This window comes from Quercus robur, chromosome 4, assembly GCF_932294415.1.
Source record: "Quercus robur chromosome 4, dhQueRobu3.1, whole genome shotgun sequence".
Lineage (NCBI taxonomy): Eukaryota > Viridiplantae > Streptophyta > Magnoliopsida > Fagales > Fagaceae > Quercus > Quercus robur.
This window is the reverse complement of record NC_065537.1, coordinates 4,239,508-4,258,360: the sequence shown is the minus strand read 5'-3', so window position 1 is coordinate 4,258,360 and position 18,853 is coordinate 4,239,508. Positions and strand designations below refer to the sequence as shown.

The window sequence follows — 18,853 nt, the reverse complement described above, 5'->3', positions numbered from 1 at the left end:
CATTCTTTAAAAATCCCTAAAGCTTTTTTTTTTTTTTTTTTTTTTTTGAGAAACCCAATCCACTCATTAAACACTAAAAGTTCCAACTTAACTTATTTTATAATTTGTTATGCTTCCACAAAATACACTATTTTTTGCTTCAAATTTATTTCTACTAAGGTGACCCCACTATTTGGACACTTAAGGTAAAGAGCACTGAGCACATAAACTTGTGGAGTATATATTCCACTTCAAAAGTTCTTATGTGATCATTTAATATCAAAAAGTCTACCAAATAACTTAATCAAAACCAAATCTAACCCAAATACCAAAATCAAAACCAATCCAGCCAAAATACCCAAACCTATATCATATATATTAACCAAAAAAAAAAAAAAAACCTTTATGGGTAGTGGCAAATTTGTTGGTTATGGGTTCTATAATGAGTAACTGGAAACTTTATAGTTGGCATGCTTTTCATAAGAATAACCCACCAAATTGTTCAAACAAATTTTCAAAGGAAGAAAGCATAGTTAACAATAACTAAGGCGCAAGTTAGAATGGCGCAGATAATAACATTTAGCATCTCTATAAAATTATTTTATGATTTCTCAGGTTTCTTTCTTGACTGTTCAAACTACCAACCCATAGTAAAATATTTACTGCTTAAGCAACCAATTAAAAAATGTAGCAAATGCAAACAATAACTCAATTGAGCCCCCAATATGATGTGAGAAAATAAAGATCCAAAGCTTCAAATCAGCAAACTATGATGTGTGAAAATAAAGTGGTGAAAGAATGGAAGTCATATTCATAAAATATAATATGGTCACTCAATTTAGTGCCACTGATCTCCTACTCTCTCGCAATACATTTATCAAAAAACTGATAGGCATTTTTGACTAACATTGTTCTTTTGAAAGAAAGGAAAATAACCTCCAAAGACTTTATATGCTTTCTCACCAAAGCATCTCTAATGATGCCAACACAAAGTGTGCAGAAAATTATGAAAGGATTAAATGATTATAAACCAACTAAAGATGAATGACCCATATAGGCTAAGAACTACAATAATACAGTGGAAAAAATGTCCAGATTTAGTGGGGATATTGCAAGCAGAAGAACAAAGACAAAGGCAAACACAAAACTCAAATGATATGATCCATACAGGCTAAGAATTGCAATAATTCTTTGCATCGGAGTGGTAAAGGTTGGGCATGAGAAAATCAATTCCTAGCTATAAGTAATTATAGATATAAACATGTTTAGAACTCTATTTTAAAAGAATCCAGCCACAAGAAATTACAAATGGCTACACATATAATTCCTATGTCATTATTTGTTGTTGAAAATGTAACTTGATCTAAAATATAACTCAGTTAAATATGATTAAGCAGGATGAGAATGGTATGGACATACCAGAAATATTTCAAGACCAAAGAAGATATTGTCATTCATCTCTTTGAAGGCTTATAAGATGCAAAGATAAAGTGCATATACTGAGGCTAAACTGTCTACAATACAAAAATAAATATGAACATAGTTAGGCTACAACATTTAAGTTGCTCCACATCAAACATGTGGTGAGGGAAACTATCTAAACAAAAGCTAATTGTAAAATCACATTTCAAACAAAACATACATACACATGCATGTAATACAAAGTTTGAAGAGTATCAACCTAGACCCACAAACAAAAAGTAAATGATTTTTGTGTTCTATCCTCAGTTAATAGGTTGAGTCAAAATAATAAACAAATAGATAACATATCTTTCCAATTTCAATGCCTTAAAAACAAATATTTACCAACCAACTAACTAAATTTGAATGCTGAAACTAAAACTCTTTTCGATTCTCAATGCATCTATTTGGCTACATTGAACTTAAAAAAAAATAACATTGACTCAAAATTCAATAGAATTCACCCCCTCACATCATAATCAATAATTGTTCAACAGCTATAGTTTTACATGTAACTAATTATTTATGTAGATTTTTGTCAACTGTGTTTCTTTTGTAAACTAACTCCAAAACTAATCATAAATTAATCTCAAAAACCAAATCTTGTTGGAATTTGAACATATAGCACAAATTAATCAACCGTTTATTAACAAAAGATTAAATTAAGAATGGGACAATTAAGGGGGAAATTCATAAAAACTTACCTTTCAAAATTTTTGGTGCTCGTTCTAATGCAATGACGTAATCACTATAATCTGTGAACGCTGTAACCTATGTATCGCAACTACAAGGAAAAAATTAAATTTGATTTTAATTTTTTTAATAAAAAGCATTCAAATAACTTGACAAAAACGAACAAAGAGAACATTAGAAACAAGAACATAGGAAGAAGGAATGAAATAAATACCAATAAAAAAAATAAAAACATAAATAAAAAGGCATGCATGTTGATTTTAAACAGATACCCAAAACGAATGCAACCCAAATAGACAAAAACAAAAACAATTCTAATCCAATTTCTTTAGGCAAAACCCAATATAACCCAAATACCAAAAAATAAAAAATAAAGAACAAAAGAACCATCAGTCCGTGCTGACAGTGGAGGCAACCCACAGATTTCAATCTCTACCTTACAAACTCAGACTCTCTCTCAGTTGTATAGGTCTATATCATCAGTCCATTTTTTCCCGTTGTTAAAAAATAGAGAGAATGACATGGGATTAGGCAAAAATGGAACCAAATTATGATCAGTGAAACTTCAAAGTGGAAATATTAGAGAGAGAGAGCATTTACCTATAGTGTGTTAGCTGAAAATACCAAAAATGGAACCAAATCCCCTTTCTCTATGATCTATTTCTCTCTCCCTCTTTCAATATCTTCTCACCTTAGAAAGGAGAAACTTCAATTAAACTTACCTACACTAAGTTCCAAAATCACCAACACAACCTCACAAGTCACAGCACCCACACAATCAAACTAGTTAAGTTCTTCACAACACATTATTCACCAAAAACTAAAACCCAAATAAAAAACTTAGTGGGAACCACAAATTCAATGAATTCTAACCCATTCCCATTATCACTGACCCTCATGCAAGAAAAGAAAACAGTCTTATCCACCTACAGAAACAGATAGAGAACAGCCTCAGAAGAAAATCATAATCAAACAGCCCAAAGAAATTATTGACCTAGACCAGGTCAGTCAGGATGGAAGTCCTAGTTTTGAGTTCCGGAAGACTAAAAGAATAGTTGAATTATCAAATACTGCAAAGCACGGGAGGTTCTTCTGAAGTTGGATGTTTGTGAGGAGGAGATTGCGAAACTGACTAAGTGGCACCGTATTGCTATGATACGCAAACTTTCAAGTGAGCAAGCTGCATCGGGGATACAGATTGATCCCACAACTATCAGCAAGTATGCGCGTGGCCAGCAGATGTCATTTCTTCAACTGCAACAGCAGACAAGGGAGAAGTGTCAGGAGATTTGGGAACGACAAGTTCAGAGTCTTTCTGCCTTAGATCGTGAAAATGAGAGTGACTCTGAAGGAAATAGTGATCTTGATTCATTTGCTGGGGATTTAGAGAATCTTCTTGATGCAGAGGAATGTGAGGAAGAAGTAGGTAACTATGAGTCAAAGCATGACAAAGCAGATGGTGTTAAGGGGCTCAAAATGAGAAGGCGCCCATCCATAGCTCAGGCAGAAGAGGAAAATGAAGATGAAGCCGTTGAAGCTGCCGAATTATGCAGGTTACTCATGGAAGATGATGAGGCTGAGAGGAGGAAGAAGAAAAAGACTAAAGTTGTGAGGGAGGAAACAGGGCTGGCTTTGGGCTTGCAACCAAGTTTTGGTTTTGAGAACACAAATCGGATCAAGCAAATTGTCAGTACTGCCCAACCTGATGGGTCCTATTCTTCCAAAGAGATATTTAATAAAGACATGAAGGAGGTAGAAAATGTTATTGCGAAAAAAGGCAAGTATGGAAAGCTTTAGGTGAAAGCTTTAACGAAAAAGAATGATATCACAAGTGTTGGTCTAGTCAGTAAGAAAATCAAAATATCGGGAGATAAAGTCAAGGTTTTTAAGGACAAGAAATCTGCAAGAGAGAGTTTTGTTTGTGGGGCATGTGGTCAGCTTGGACATATGAGGACAAACAAGACAGGAAACATGAAAAATATGGATTTTAGGGTGAGATGGGCAGGGGATGCGCACCCTCAAAACCTTTTTCTTTTTCCCAGAGAATACACACCCCACAACCTTAATTATGGACTAACCTTTTTTTTGCTGTGAGGTGGACTTATTCTAGTAATGATCTCCTTTTCAATAATAGAATCCTAAACTGAATTTATACATTAAGAGAATCATGAAGCACATGCAGGAAACACAATTCTTGTGTCACCCCAAAGACAATTATGTGGTCCATCTTATCTTAATTTGGTCCGTACTAACAATGCCCCCCTTCTTTCTTTCTTTTTTTAGTGGAAATCGCCATTTTGTTAAATGATAGATTTGTAGTAGTATCTCTTTTCATTTACAATGAATGCTGGGGGTTTAATAATGTGGATTTGTTTGTCTATAACGTAAGTTTACATTATTAGTGCAATTTAAAGCTATAAAAGTCTTCTATCACTTCTGTAAAAAAAAAAAAAAAAAAAGCTATAAAAGTCCAAGATTTATACCTTCAGCCTTCAGTGCTTCCAATTTTTCATTCAAACACACTAACTTCCAAATTCACCAACACAACCTCACAGCACCCACACAATCAAACTAGCTAAGTTCTTCACAACACATTATTCACCAAAAACTAAAACCCAGATAAAAAAATTAGAACTTCTTTCAAAAAAATCAACATGCTAAGTTCTTCACAACACATTATGCACCAAAATTCAAAAAAGTATGAAATTTCTTGAAAATTTAAAACAAAAACCAAGACATGGAATTGCAGCGCCAAAACCAGTTGGATTAGTGAAAATTAAGAGAAAAAGAACTCAAATTTTTCGGAGAGAGAGAGCTTACAAAGCGCCATTGAAGGGGAAATGGTCCGCGTGGCGACTCTGTGAAATGAAATTGAAAACCCTAATTGGTCGGAGACAGGGAGAAGAAAGGGCGAAGAAGAAGATGAGGACGAAGACGACGTCGCACCACTGTCACCCAACAGAAAAGGCCATTACCATCGCTCCTCCAACAACCACCACTTTCCCTTCTCCTATTCCCTCAGGCGCGACGGCGACGAAGACCACGATTCCACTCCCCCGGCCATCATCGATACGCGAAAGCGATCACAACGACGTTTTTAATTTCTGCCGCCGATGGTGTGAGGGTTTCAACGTTTGGGGTTTGAACGTTTAGGTGAGAGTGAGAGTGAGACTGTGTTCTGGTAAGGGTATGTTTTGCTCTGTTCTTGGTTGGGTATTGTGGGTAACAGATGGTTTAAGTGTGGGGTAATAGGGAGAGATCGCTGAGCAGTACTCGAGCTTCATGAGCTCGGGTATCAACTTTATTTTTTAAATTCAGATGCCAACGTCATTTGCCACGTTGGAACAGAAAAATGGGGTACTCGAGCTCTCCAAGCTCGAGTACTACCAAAAGTGGTATTTACCTATTTATTTCCCAAACAGTGTTTCGGGCCTAAATATTTTAAAAATAAATGCTAATGGGCCAAAATCGCCGCGATGGAATATATTCTAGACATAGTTTTAAGCCCAAGAATCACTAAATGTTTCAAGGCCCATTTCGCACGCAGGGTTAGATCTTGGATGGGTATATGGCACTTTTTTTTTTTTTTTTAAATAAAATATCATAGGATTAGTGAATCCCCATAGGGGTGGAATTAGCTCGGACTAAAACTCAATAATCCTACTAATCCCTAGAAGAAATTGTCAAATCAGCTAGGATAAAAACTCAATGATCATGCTAAGCCCTAGAATGAAATAGTCTAGCTCAAGGCAAATGCGTTAGTTTGTAGTAGTTTGTACTTTATACCCCTAAAGAGGTTCTCACATTTCATCTTAATTTCTTTGTTAAGAAAATATAATAAAGAAAGAACGTTGTCTAGCTTCCCTGGTCACTCCAGCTTGAGGCATTCCCACTCGTCTCACAGCATGTGTAGCCCACAACTGCATGAATGAACCACTCCATGGAATTGATACATGCTAGGTGACTACACCCATATGTTCCAGCCTTCTCTCATTTTGAATCCAGGGCTTGATAGCTAGGTTTACAATGTCAACTCTAAACCATGTTTGCCGGTCCATTAGCTAGAGTTATCAAGTTATCATGTACACTAAACCGTGTTTGCCCGGTCCATAATATTGGATTCATTCATGAGGAGACATATTTCAAGTACCAAAGTCCATACTATCGTATGGAGGAAATATTTTATCCAAACAAAAGAAAATTCCTTTTTAACCTACTATTACTACTAGTGCTTAGTAGTACAAGTAGGTTCTCGATTCTCATAACTTATTTTACAGGAAAATGCATATACCACATCAGCAGTCCCATTAACTACAAAGGTTGCAAATGAATCGTCAGTGGAAAACAAGGTTGAATTGGAACTCATGTCTTCTCATTCCTTTTTGGGGGTATTTTACCTTTTAGTGATAAACCAATAATATCACAGAACATCGCAATTTAACCACACTAAAGAAAGATGATAAATCACTACTCCAGCACCTCGTCATCGTTTTTGGCTCAAATCATTCAACTGGACATTTTGGATGATGCCATTTTCATTCAAATATTCAACAAATTCATCAATAAGATAGGGCCATGCACCTTCCGCATCATAATTTGTTAATGCAGGGTCCACCGTCTGGATATACAAAGCATGAAAATTTAGTAGCGCCATGACCAGCATCGAAACCAGCAAGACGCCTCAATATACATAATGCTCATGAAAGGACGATATCAATGTTTCATTTTGTTTCCTTTCTTATTAAAGAAGATTCAAGTCTTCAACGGCTATGAATATTTTTTTCAAAAAGTAAAAACAATTTTATTCATAAGAGATAAATCAATCACTCTCTAAAGGCAATGAATATCACGATACCTAGTAATTTATTCAGAAGATCAAAAATTAAAATGCTGGTGATTGTTTAATAAACTTCAACAAGGTAAAAATTGATTAGGAAAGCAAAAACCTTGACCTTGTTTTCAACTACACAAAGAAAGAGATGGAATAATCAGAATTGCCATTAGTGCTGCATCTTTGTTGTGTGGGAGGTAAGAATACCAAAATAGAAATGAAGGTATGAATAAGATTGTTCAGTCTGTGGAGAGACAAAAAAACAAAAAACAAAAAAACAAAAAAAAAAAAAAAAAAAAAAAAAAAGGAAACAAAGAAAAAGAATGAAGTCAAGCTAAGATTATCCCTCTCACCTGTCCTGGAAACATAACTCTACATACTAAGATAGCTACTTTTAAAATAATATTTAAAAAAAAAAAAAAAAAAATTAAAAGGTGGAGGAAGGGGAGGCAGCACAATGCATATCATACTTCATGAGTTTGAGGAGATAAAAATGCAGTTGAAAAGGGTACTGATTGCATATGCAGGTGTAAATGAAACGTAGGCATTTAATCTTGAAATAATGATGCAGTGTGTAATAATCCATTTTATATCTTACCCTTGCAAACTCCAATAGTTGAGACCACGTGTCCCTAGATATTGCTTTGTTATGCCGACCCTGAGCATCAACATCAAAACAGAAAAGAGAAGCCAAAGGAAAAAATATTAATTAATCCTCTCATAAAAGATACAGAAGAAAGCTGATGGAGTTCATAACATCAACCCAATCAATCCTTTATAACTCAACACACATCCATGAATTTATTTAATTTTAAATATCGTTTAAAAAAGGGGACACAAATCCAATATCCTAGAAAATATTTTATTTTATTCTTTGAAAAGTTACCCTAGAAAAGAAAATTCATCTATCCACAGAAAATTTCACAAGGGAATCAATATGAAAAACAAAGTCTACACCTAATGGTATATCTATTATCATGTGCTTAGATTGGTCATATGCAGTAACCACTGGTGCCTAACTAAACCAAGAATCGCAAAAAGTCCAGTCACAAAACCAGCCACCAAGCTATTTTTTGGATTAAATAATTTATGAGGGCAAATTAGTTAATGAGACTAGGTGTAGAGATGTTCATCCACCAACCATCACATCCCGCCACTGACAAAACTTCACCAAATCGACCGACAACAGCAGTTACCAATAATGTTGGCATGGTGGTTGGTAAGATTCTTGCCAAAACCGCCAGGCATTTTGTCTCACAATGAGTGAATCCTTTTGGGGGGTCAGGGAAGAAAGAAAGAAGATGAAAACAAAACAAAAACACACACAGAAAAAAAAATCTAACAATAGCATAGATGCCTATGTTCCGTTTCTAACATCACAGAGACCTGAAGATAGATCCCCATAGAGCATCAAGGTTGAATTAATAATAAACATAATTAGCAATATATTCTCACTTCCTATTGCAGCTCACTTAACAGTGCCTTAATCCCAACATGTTGCCAGCTATATAATTCTTTTCACCATAGGTCACAAGAATTCACTACTTATTCTCATTAGATCAAAATATGGATAGTAAGCTACCTGTAAGAACTGGCTCCAGTGTTCAACCAATGGCCGCTGCTTTTTGGCAAACAGTAATTGCCACATTCCAATAGTTGTATCCAATGCTAAAGATTTCTGACCCTGAAATACTACGAAAAATCAGCTACCTGCATATGTAACCAGAATTTGGGTGACGATGACATTGTATAAAAAAGACACATACATAATTGAATTTTTAGTTGTTATATATAACTTTTATTAAAGTATATAAAATGTAGCACAGAGCTGACATAGAAGCTGAAGGAAAAATCTGTTTGTAATCATGTGTGCATGAATACAGACATGCATCCCCACGCTTTTGAATGTACAGCCTTTTAAGCTAAATGAAATTTCACACCCATCAAGGTTCATATCCACCTAGACAGCCATAACACTACGCAAAAAATTCAGCAAGTGGCTCATTGTCTCTTTGCTATGTTTCAATTAGCTCAGTAATGTCAGCACGTCTCTCCATATTGTAAAATTGCTGGAAATTATCATCCATAGGGAACTGGAAAAATGCATTTAGCTTTGCCATCTCTGCCTATCAAAATTCATCTATCCATGTTTATTCCAACAAAAAATGAGGAGGAAACACTGTATAAATGAAACTTAAACATCTAAACCCCCCGCCATTGTTCTAGGGATAATAGTAATACAAGCTTTAAGAGGCACCTATACATCAAAGATTCAGTCATTTAGCGTAGTTGTCAAAAGCTCCGATTCCTGCTATATACATGCAGTAGTGACTTTTTGATGCTATTATGCACATACAAGGACACTATATATCTTAGCACAACAGGACAATAATAAAATCCAAAAGAACAGGTCACTGTATAATTTAAGAACTAATGCAAGAAACTGTACATCCCTGGTTTGAGTTTTAGTACCTAAATCTATGAGCAGCCAGTGCCACACAACATGAAATGAACACAGGTATCAACGTACTTAGACACCTTCAATCATTCTTTCTCAAACTGTTTTTCAGTTTCATGAATAATTCAAAATTTACTGTTTTGGATATTCTATGTTAATGTTACGTCTACATCCTGTATGCCCTCAAGAAGAAATCAATTCCTAGTTCACTTATACATCACTGAATTTGATATAGATATTAAAAAATAAAATAAACCAAATTTGAAGCCTGGAGAACATCTGAGTTCATGAATCTAACATCCATATCAAAATGCACCTAAGTCTAGACATTTCCACTCAAAATTAATGGCAGGATTGCATGCAGGAATTAATCAAGTTGATTTTTAACAATAACAGAAGGGCATAAAGTAACTCCAGCACACTCAGAGCACACCTCATTCTGAGTTCAGAGTAAAAAGACAAGCTTATCATGCATACACTCCATCTAAAGGTTAAATAAGTGATATCACCTTAGGATGCTGATTTTTCTAATAAAAGGAATTATTCAGGGAAAAAAAAAATAGCAATAACAAGTACTATACCTACCTAAAAGACTAACTGAGAAAAGTGAAAAGTTGAAAACTATTAAAAAGTCTTCATTTTCTGCAGTGAAAATAAATATCCATAGGTCAAGAGTATGTACGAATCCAAGCATTCACGCAGAGAAAAGAGTACCTTTTCCTGGACAAATACAAGCAAAAATCATTTTCAGCAACAAAAGCACAACAATTGTATCTCTAGCTTAGAAATGCTAATCAAACCAACCAATGAGCTTTAGTTTAAATGGTACCTCCTGCCTTGTAAAAGCAAGGTGGAGAGTGCGCTCAAGAGTTCGTGACCATTGGGTGAGTGTTTTCGCCTAAAAGCAACATGAATTACAATATTAAAACTAAATTTTAGAAAAAAGCATAATTCATGAACACTAGCACATACGATCATCTTTCAGCTCCATGCGCATAAATGGTATCTTTTCACAGAACTTCTCCAAAGAGTCTATCCTGCCATCAGAATATATAGCCTTAATCACGGCAGTTCCAAACTCTTAATTGATATCATTAAACTTGAGAATAAGTATAGCATAAATAACTATTTATATACTTACCCTAGCCCTTGTAGACCACCTATAAACTCCAGCTTGGAAAATTCACACATGGTAGCAGCTTTCATGTGCCATGAAACAACTAACTGCAATAACAACAGCAACCCATGTATTCAAAACAATTCATAAGCTATACATACTGATACAAATCATAAACAATGGGGAAATATGAAGACTGAAAATATTCTGACTCTATGAACAGCCATAGTTTCTCTGTTTTGGGTCTTCGGTAGGGCAAGGGGGAGGGTTTTGAGAATCAAAATATAAACTTTCTGTTCTTGCCAAATTTCCGAACGCTTCAACATGGCTACATTTTATATAATAATTTTCTTGTTACCACAGGGTCAGACTTTGTAGATTTGAATTTAAACCTCAAATTAAGGATACTTTCTTCATATTAATCAAAAGATATTTAGGTATGCATGCCTTGGATAGCAATAGCCTCAAAGAATTAACTAGACAATTTAATGCTTTTTTCCCAAATAATTTTTAAGGCTCTTTTGCCATTACAAATTTACAAGAAATGAAATTCAAAAACAAATAAAATGATCACCAATTCTGCTTTTTCTTTGCATAAATGTCCTTTCAAATTGAATTAGTATCCCACATGAAAGAGCCCATTAATTTAGAGAAAGAGAATAGGAAGTGAAAAAGACCCCCAAATATGCAAATCAAACAATGCAAAAAAGGGAGACATACTCTGGCATTCAACAACTTAAAATAATCAAATGAAGATGATGCAAAGGAAAATAGTTTCAATGTAATAATAGTTCCATTTGGTATATCCATTAGAAGCCTTGAATCAGATGTCAAGGAAAGACACCAACTGTGATCAGGGACTAGAGAAGGCTGAGGAACTGCTGCATTGGAAAATGGCTCTCTACCATTGAGAAGTCTAGGCAGGTGATCATAGCATTAAGGCAAGAAAAATTGAAACCCATTACAATCACAATCATCCAATTAATCTGCATGTTAAGACAATTCAAATCATAAAATAGTTAAAGAAAATACGAACATTATTTTCCCCCTTTTTCATAAAACAGTGTTGAGACATACACTGGCATTCAACAACTCAAAAGAAATCAAACAAAGATGACAGTACCTTGCCATGTTTCTTCGAAATTTGATCGAACTAAGACGTTTTCATTTTCTTCAACCATGGATATGGATTGAAGTCGAAATCATTTTACAGAGGGATAGACCAATGAAGTAGAACCCAAATTAAACCCATGACCAACGGTTAAGTCATATCCCAAACCAAAATCAGACTCATTTGCCGCATCCATTGAAAGCCCCCAAAGCTTCGACATTGTTGAAACCGTAAGAAGTTGGCATAGGAGGCAATAAATGCTGGAGCTCAGTGTCGTGAGGGACTAAGGATGATCCACCACCATCCATAGCGTTTGGGATAGTTTTTGGAGGGTGACATTGGTGTTGTTTTTCTAGCGTATCTTTTCTTTTCTTTTCTTTTCTTTTTAATGGGTTTTTCTGGTTTATCTTGTATCTCAGAAACACTGGTGATATTTCAAGTCGGCAATGACTGGCATATCCCTGATTAGACTATCTGAATTGCTCGAATGCACTGAAGATGCTCCCACTGAATGCATGGAGCCCACCTCTTTCACAACATTGGCAACGGGTTTGAGCAGCTAATTGCTACAAAGGGCCTGTGTCGACCAAAAGTACTCCAATTTGGCCATTCGGTATTGTAGAGCTTGTGCAGGATAAAACTTGGACCTTGTAGAAGACAATTAAAATCATAAATTTTCAAATAAAATAAGTAACCATGATTTTCCCCTTTTTTAAGGGAGCAAAATATTTTCTGAGATTTTAAGTCACTCCTAGTGAAATTCTTAGTTATGCCAAATTCAGCATACCAGACCACTTTGTAAAAATGTTTGACCAAAAGACTTTGAAATTGTACCAAATTCAAAAAAAATATGACTATGGATCCTGCTTTCCCATTTGGGTCTTTGTCACTTCCCATTCTCTTTCTCTAAATTAGTACCCTGTATGAAAAAGCCCATTAATTTAGAGAAAGAGAATGGGATGTGTCAAAATCCCCCAAAGATGCAAATCAAACAATGTAAAATAGTGAGACATACTCTAGCATTCAACAACATTAAAAAATCAAATAAAAATGAGACAATGGAAAATAGTTTCAATGTAAAAATAATACCTAGGAATATTTCTTTTTGGAAAGGGACGGGCTATTGAAGAAGACCCCAACTCAAACCCATTACCATCGGCTAAGTCAATACCCAAATTTTAGTGGAACCAACTTGCTATATCCATTGGAAGCCTTGAATCAAATGTCACTTAGTGTTAGCAGGGTCTCCAACGTCTTGAGTCCATTAAGACACCCAAGATTCGTATGTGAACCATTAGAAGTGGAGCAAGGAGGTAGTAAAGGTGTGAGCATAGTGTCTTCAGAGTCATCAACATTTTGAGAGTTGTCTTGGATGATAATGGAATTCAGAGGAGAACAAATGCATTCCACATGTACCCCCATCCCTGCAACCATAGGAGCAAATTTTCTAAATTCACTTGTCCAATGAGAGATTTTACATGAAATCTGAACATGATTCCGATCACCTTGCATCAAGTCTCCAAATTTCCTCAGTGATTGGCTGTGAGGCATACCCAAAAACCAAATATGATCACACTTCAAAAAACGAAAGAACATTCTCTCAATAAAAGGTCGCTTATGACCATTGATGAAAATTATGAGATCACAATCCCAACTGATTATATCATCACGAACAAAACCATAGCTATCATTATCAGCATAACTGTCCTTTAACGGAACTAGATGAAAAGCAACACAAAGAGCAACTATAGGAAATTCAGGACCAACCCAAAATAATATGGTACTCTCTGCGCTTTGATGGTTAAACCACTTTGGAATCTTCTTTCCTGGTACTCCAATACTATATATTTCTGCTAAATCACTCACCAGATACGCATCTATATTGGGAAAGGACTTGATTAAAAGTGCACGGAGCTCAGAGATGGACACCCGGGAAGAGAAATCAATCTGATGCGATAATTTGTGATGTGAATGCAAATCAATCTTCACTCCTGAACATTTCATATCTTGTGGAAGCCCTAATTTTCTTCCAAACTACATGCAATTCAGAATTTTAAGAAATTGAAGTTTAGCAAATCTGCTAAATGTATTTCCAAAGTTAACCAAAATTATTACTTTAAGAGAGGGAGACGTACCTGAAGGATTAATTTTCTTAATGATTCTGAATTCAACAAAATGCAGGAATATGCTTCTATTCTTCTTAACCTATTGAATCTGATAATACATTCTCGGAGGTTCAAATCTTTAGTTTTCTCTAGATGGGTGAAACATGAAGTTAACTTTTTTAGAAAATTCAATGGGGCTTGTCTGCCAATTCCCACGCTCTTTGGAAATTGGACATTACCATAGAGATTGAGTTGGGAAATATGTTGCAATTCATAAATGCTAATTGGAAGCTGACACAAATAGAAAGGGGAACCTATCTCTAACATCTCAAGCCCAGGGAGATTTCCAATTGATGGAGGAAGCTCTGTAATGGCAGTGTATGCTAGATTTAGATACTTTAAATTTTCCATTCTTTGTGGAATATCGGGGAACCTCCTAACCCTTTTGCAATCCAAAAGAAATAAAAATTTAAGAGATTTCATCACAATGCAGCTTGGAAGAATACGAAGTTCAAAGCAACCCCGAAGGTCCCAGCTTTCAAGCTTATCAAGATATCCAATAGAGTCATGAATCTTGACTAATTTTCTACAATCATTGAGATCCAAGTTCTTTACATTTGGGGTGGCACTCAATAAGTCTGGTAATCTCCTAATGTATTGACAGTTATGAAAATTCATATGTGTCAAGCTTCTACATTGCATCCTCTGTAAGAAAAAAAATCAAAATTTAACTTCAATAAATGTTAAAATACATATTAATGAAGTTATAATAATTTATAAATAAATAAAAATGACAATACCTTGAAAAGCTTGTCCAATATAATCCGACTTTGTGGCAAGTTGAGTGCAACAAGGTTTTGAGGACGAAAATTGGATGGTAAGGAGGATAAAGGAAACCATAGCCAATCAAGCACCCTTAATCCATTAGGGAGATATTCAAGACCTCTGCAAATATCCACATTACCAACCATAAGGAACTTGAGATTTTTCATCTTTTCAAAACAATTAGCTTCTAGTTGCAACTTCGTTGGTTCAGGCGGGACTATCATCATGCCTCGAATGTTATTTGATCCCTGATTAGACAAAACATTTAGTGAATTACATCATACAAAAGAACTCACTAAAAATATAATAACTATTAAATTTTAACTTTGTTGACAGACTTGAATTTTCTTCCATAACTAAAGAAAAAAATTATATGAAGGAAAAAAAAATAAACAAAAATAAAAAGCCATTAAATTTTCCCTATAAGAAAAGTGTAAAGGTGAATGAGACCAAGTTATACCTTATTTTCCATTAGTACTTCAAAAGCATCCTCATAATACCATAATCTACTACGTAGTTCGGGTTTTTGGGGTGATTCCTGTCGGACAATCTCTCTACCCATTTGCTGTAGCAAGTCATGCATCCATAATTTGTTAAATCGATCAACATTTATAAGACACTTATCAATAAGTTTTTGAATACCAATAACTGGGTATAGATCGCAAGAATTTAGTATATCCACAACATAATCCTTGAAATGACCCTTGAAGAAACATGCAAGATCGAGAAAAATATTTTGTTCCGTATCATCCAATCCTTGATAACTTACTTGGAGTACTTTTTGTATATCTTTGTCAGGAATCCTTTCATACTTGTCTAATGCACTTTTCCATTCCATTTCACTTCTTCCATGCAAATTGGCACCAATTATTGATAGAGCTAATGGAATGCCCTTGGCATAACATATAACTTGATTAGTAAGTTCTAAATAATCTTCCTCAGGTTTGTTTTTTTGAAAGGAGTGCATACTAAATAGTTCAAGAGCTTCATGATCACCTAATTCGTTAACCATGTAAGATGAATGACAAATTCTAAAAGTATGTAACAAATGTTTATCTCTTGTTGTTATAATGATTCGACTTCCAGAAGCAAACCAATCACATCCTCCAATCAATCTTTCTATTTGGTCTGATTTATCCACATCATCAAGAATTAAAAGAATTCTTTTATTGCGAAGTATGTTCTCTATCGCAATGGTTCTTTTTGATTCATTGCACACCTTCAGTTGTCTATTCCCTAGGGCCTCACAAAGAAGTATCTCTTGTAGTTGAATAATGCCATCAAATGTCCTTGACTTTTCTCTAACATTTTCCAAAAAGAAGCTTCTTTCGAAATTGTAAAAAATTTTGTTATAAACAGCTTTTGCAATGGTTGTTTTACCCACTCCACTGAGGCCATACATACCTAACATACGAACATCATTTGACCCAATATCTAATTGCAATATTATGGCCTCTATGCGAGAATTTATTCCAACTGGGTATTTAGCAACAAATAATGGCATCCGATTTAATTTATAATTTGAGATCTCTTCAACGATTTCTTGGATAAATTCAAATTCAATATAGCTGTCATTCAATACAAGACATGTAAATAGTTAGACTATAAAATTGAAATATGAACCTGAAATAAATTCAATATGTTCAGAGTTTGAGCATTACGAAAAAAATTAGTTTGATTAGGATTTTTATTTTTTAAAGTATACCTAATGTAATTTATAGGTCTAAGAACTATAATTTGGTTAGGATTTTTTCTAATTATCATTTTCTAGGAAATTAGTTTTAGGTTTTTGCAAAAAAATTGCATGGGAAATCCAATTAGAGGAGGGGCACAAAATTATTGAAAACCCACTTAATACTTGAACAAAATTGATAAGAATTTCTTCTAAAATAAATTTAAAACCACATGTTAGAAAAAATCTTAATTATTTGGTAAGATAATCTAATATTTTGTTATTTTATTTTTACTATTGAGCCATAGCTAACAGCCTTAATAGAAGATATGACCCAAAAAATATCCATAATTTGAAAAACATAAATAAATAAATTTAAAAGGACAGCCATCACATAGTAGTAGTTGTTTAACAATAACATCTACTAGTCATTACAAAACTATTAAAACTTTTCTTTTTACGAGAAAAACCATTAGAACCCTTTTTTTAATTAGAAAAATCATTAGAACTTGTAAGGCATAAAAGTAGTCATTAAGTATAGGAACATACTCGTGCTTGTAATGCCAACCAGATATATTGGCAGCTTCATGTAAAGCTTCCCTCCAACTGTGCAGCTTCTTGTTATCCTTTATTTTTTCTTCATGTTTAGATAATGCTTCTCCAAACTTTCCCTTTTGGTTACGAACTTCTGATGGATCTATGTTGTAAAAAATTGGTCGCACTAATTGGTCATTCTTCTTACACTCAACAATCTTGATAAGTTCATCCAAGCACCATGTGGAGGACGCATAGTTTTCAGAGAATACAATTATTGAAATCCTTGAACTTTCAATGATTTTGAGAAGTCCTGCAGAAATTTCTTCTCCCCTTTGAAAGTTATCATCAATAAAGGTGTTGATACCCTGTTGACACAAAGCATTATACAAATGGCCTGTAAAACCAAGACGGGTATCTTCACCTCTGAAATTCAAGAAGACATCAAAGTTCTTGAGTTGGTGGGTGAAAGAGGAAGATGAAGATGAAGATAAGCCTCCTTTGCTAGTCACAAGAGCCATTGGAGGATTTTTGAGCAGATTGTTGTAAAGATCTGAAAGGAGGAGAAAGAAAACTATGAAGGAGTTGCAAATATAAGACAAGAAATTAAGTGAATGACAAATTAGGAAGAGGATGAATAAAAGGTAGCTTGCTTAGGGTGTGACTAGTTACTCTTTGAATTTTTCAAGAACCATATTGATGCATTTTTCATTTCAATATCATGCAAGTTTCCGTGTGAAACCTAAAATAAGTCTATGAACATTGTAAGCACTACACCAGTCACTATGTACTGGTCAAACGGAAGGGTAATTTCGTATTCAAACGTGGGACTAAAATAATGAAGTATCTATCAAACATTTCCCATTTTCTAGGAAAAAAGTGGTTAATTTTCTATGTTAGCATTTTGAAGTCAAATATGAGACCACATCATAAATATCTATCTAAGTGGGTTATTGGGTATAAAAACCAAATAATCTAGAATTAGTTAATAGAAAAAAAAAATTTTAAATGGAAAAATTACATTTTCTATTTAATAATATTCTTACAAGACTTTTTAAAGAGTTAAAAAATATATAAGAATGTTTATCAATAATATTTAATTTATATATTTAAAAATTATATTATACATTTTAACGTATATCTTTTAAGTATATCCATGCATATGCATAGGTTACAAGCTAATTTAACTAATTACTTCTAACTTAAACCCAACTCAACCCAATTATTATGGGTAAACCCAAACCCACCAAATTACCCAATAATTATTCTCAAAAAAAAGACCCAATAACTAAAATTACCAAATTGCCCCTAAAACTTGAAGATGACCAAAATTTAGAGAACCGGTAAGATTTGGTTTTTTTTTTTTCTTCTCACATGATTGAATTTGTGTTTCACCTAAAATTGATTGGCGTTAAGATTGGATTGAATTAAAACTAAAATAAATAAATAAATAAACCTCAATAAAAAGGAGTTACTACTTTTAAACACGTATGACAGGAGTTTAGTTTAGATGAACATTAACCCATAGTTTTTTTTAATCTTAAACATTAAAGAGAAATTAATCAAAGTTTTAAAAATATTTCCAAAATCAATATTTTTAGAGAATTCATAAATATTTTCCATTTAAAAATGTTTAAAAGGTGAAATATTGTTCCGAAGAATGGCATTCAGTCTTCAAAGAAGTCTGCCAAACGAGCAATTTCTTTGAAGATGAGAAGAAATAAAGTAGAAAGTGACTCATGCACAATGTACTATTAAAGAGACTTTGAAATCGGTGGAAGCCAATCAATATATATATAATAGCAGAGACCTTATGCGGGAGTGTATGAGGTTTTGTCAAGTGACGCTCTAACTTTGCATTTAGCCTTTTTTTACCTCTTTCATTAAGTTTTTCTATATTAATACGTGCTGTGATAGTCCCAAGCATTTTCACTTTTCAGTTTTCTACTAAAAAGTGAGAATACACAATTTGATCGATTCACCAATATTTCATACATTTTTTTCTTTTTTGATGAAGTTTCATACTTTTCTCACAACCCATAATTTTGAGAAAAGTTTGTGTTCTAG

General features: G+C 34.1%; 2 protein-coding genes across 4 annotated transcripts in view; both read right to left on the bottom strand.

Annotated features, from left to right (window-relative positions):
* The window catches only part of LOC126720390 (disease resistance protein RPV1-like), an 80,523-nt gene extending 63,009 nt beyond the window's left edge, over window positions 1-17,514 (bottom strand). For 2 of the 3 annotated variants that reach the window (XM_050422819.1, XM_050422820.1), the window contains exons 1-6: window positions 16,802-17,514; window positions 15,041-16,148; window positions 14,556-14,828; window positions 13,786-14,460; window positions 12,740-13,684; window positions 11,663-12,297 (exon numbers count right to left, since the gene is read on the bottom strand). In XM_050422819.1, coding sequence (XP_050278776.1) covers window positions 12,869-13,684; window positions 13,786-14,460; window positions 14,556-14,828; window positions 15,041-16,148; window positions 16,802-17,307 — 3,378 coding nt within the window. In that variant the 5' untranslated portion in view covers window positions 17,308-17,514 and the 3' untranslated portion in view covers window positions 11,663-12,297; window positions 12,740-12,868. Of the gene's footprint in view, window positions 1-10,612; window positions 11,526-11,662; window positions 12,298-12,739; window positions 13,685-13,785; window positions 14,461-14,555; window positions 14,829-15,040; window positions 16,149-16,801 lie in introns of those variants that run through there. The other variant, XM_050422818.1, reaches the window with a different exon arrangement.
* Window positions 6,274-10,648, bottom strand: LOC126720393 (uncharacterized). The gene is made up of 6 exons (XM_050422823.1): window positions 10,564-10,648; window positions 10,395-10,459; window positions 10,252-10,320; window positions 8,547-8,648; window positions 7,563-7,622; window positions 6,274-6,751 (listed from the first exon to the last, which is right to left on the bottom strand). The coding sequence occupies exons 2-6, from the start codon at window positions 10,398-10,400 to the stop codon at window positions 6,617-6,619; spliced, it is 372 nt and encodes a 123-aa protein (XP_050278780.1). The 5' UTR covers window positions 10,401-10,459; window positions 10,564-10,648; the 3' UTR covers window positions 6,274-6,616.
* Window positions 17,515-18,853: the final 1,339 nt, after the last annotated feature.

Excerpts from the sequence above, each read along its gene's own strand:
- LOC126720393 (XM_050422823.1), bottom strand. Across the intron at positions 8,649-10,251 it reads TTGCTTTTACAAGGCAGGAG|GGTCAGAAATCTTTAGCATT; the intron begins GTACCATTTAAA and ends GTAGTATTTCAG. Across the intron at positions 7,623-8,546 it reads ACTGGAGCCAGTTCTTACAG|GGTCGGCATAACAAAGCAAT; the intron begins GTAGCTTACTAT and ends GTTGATGCTCAG.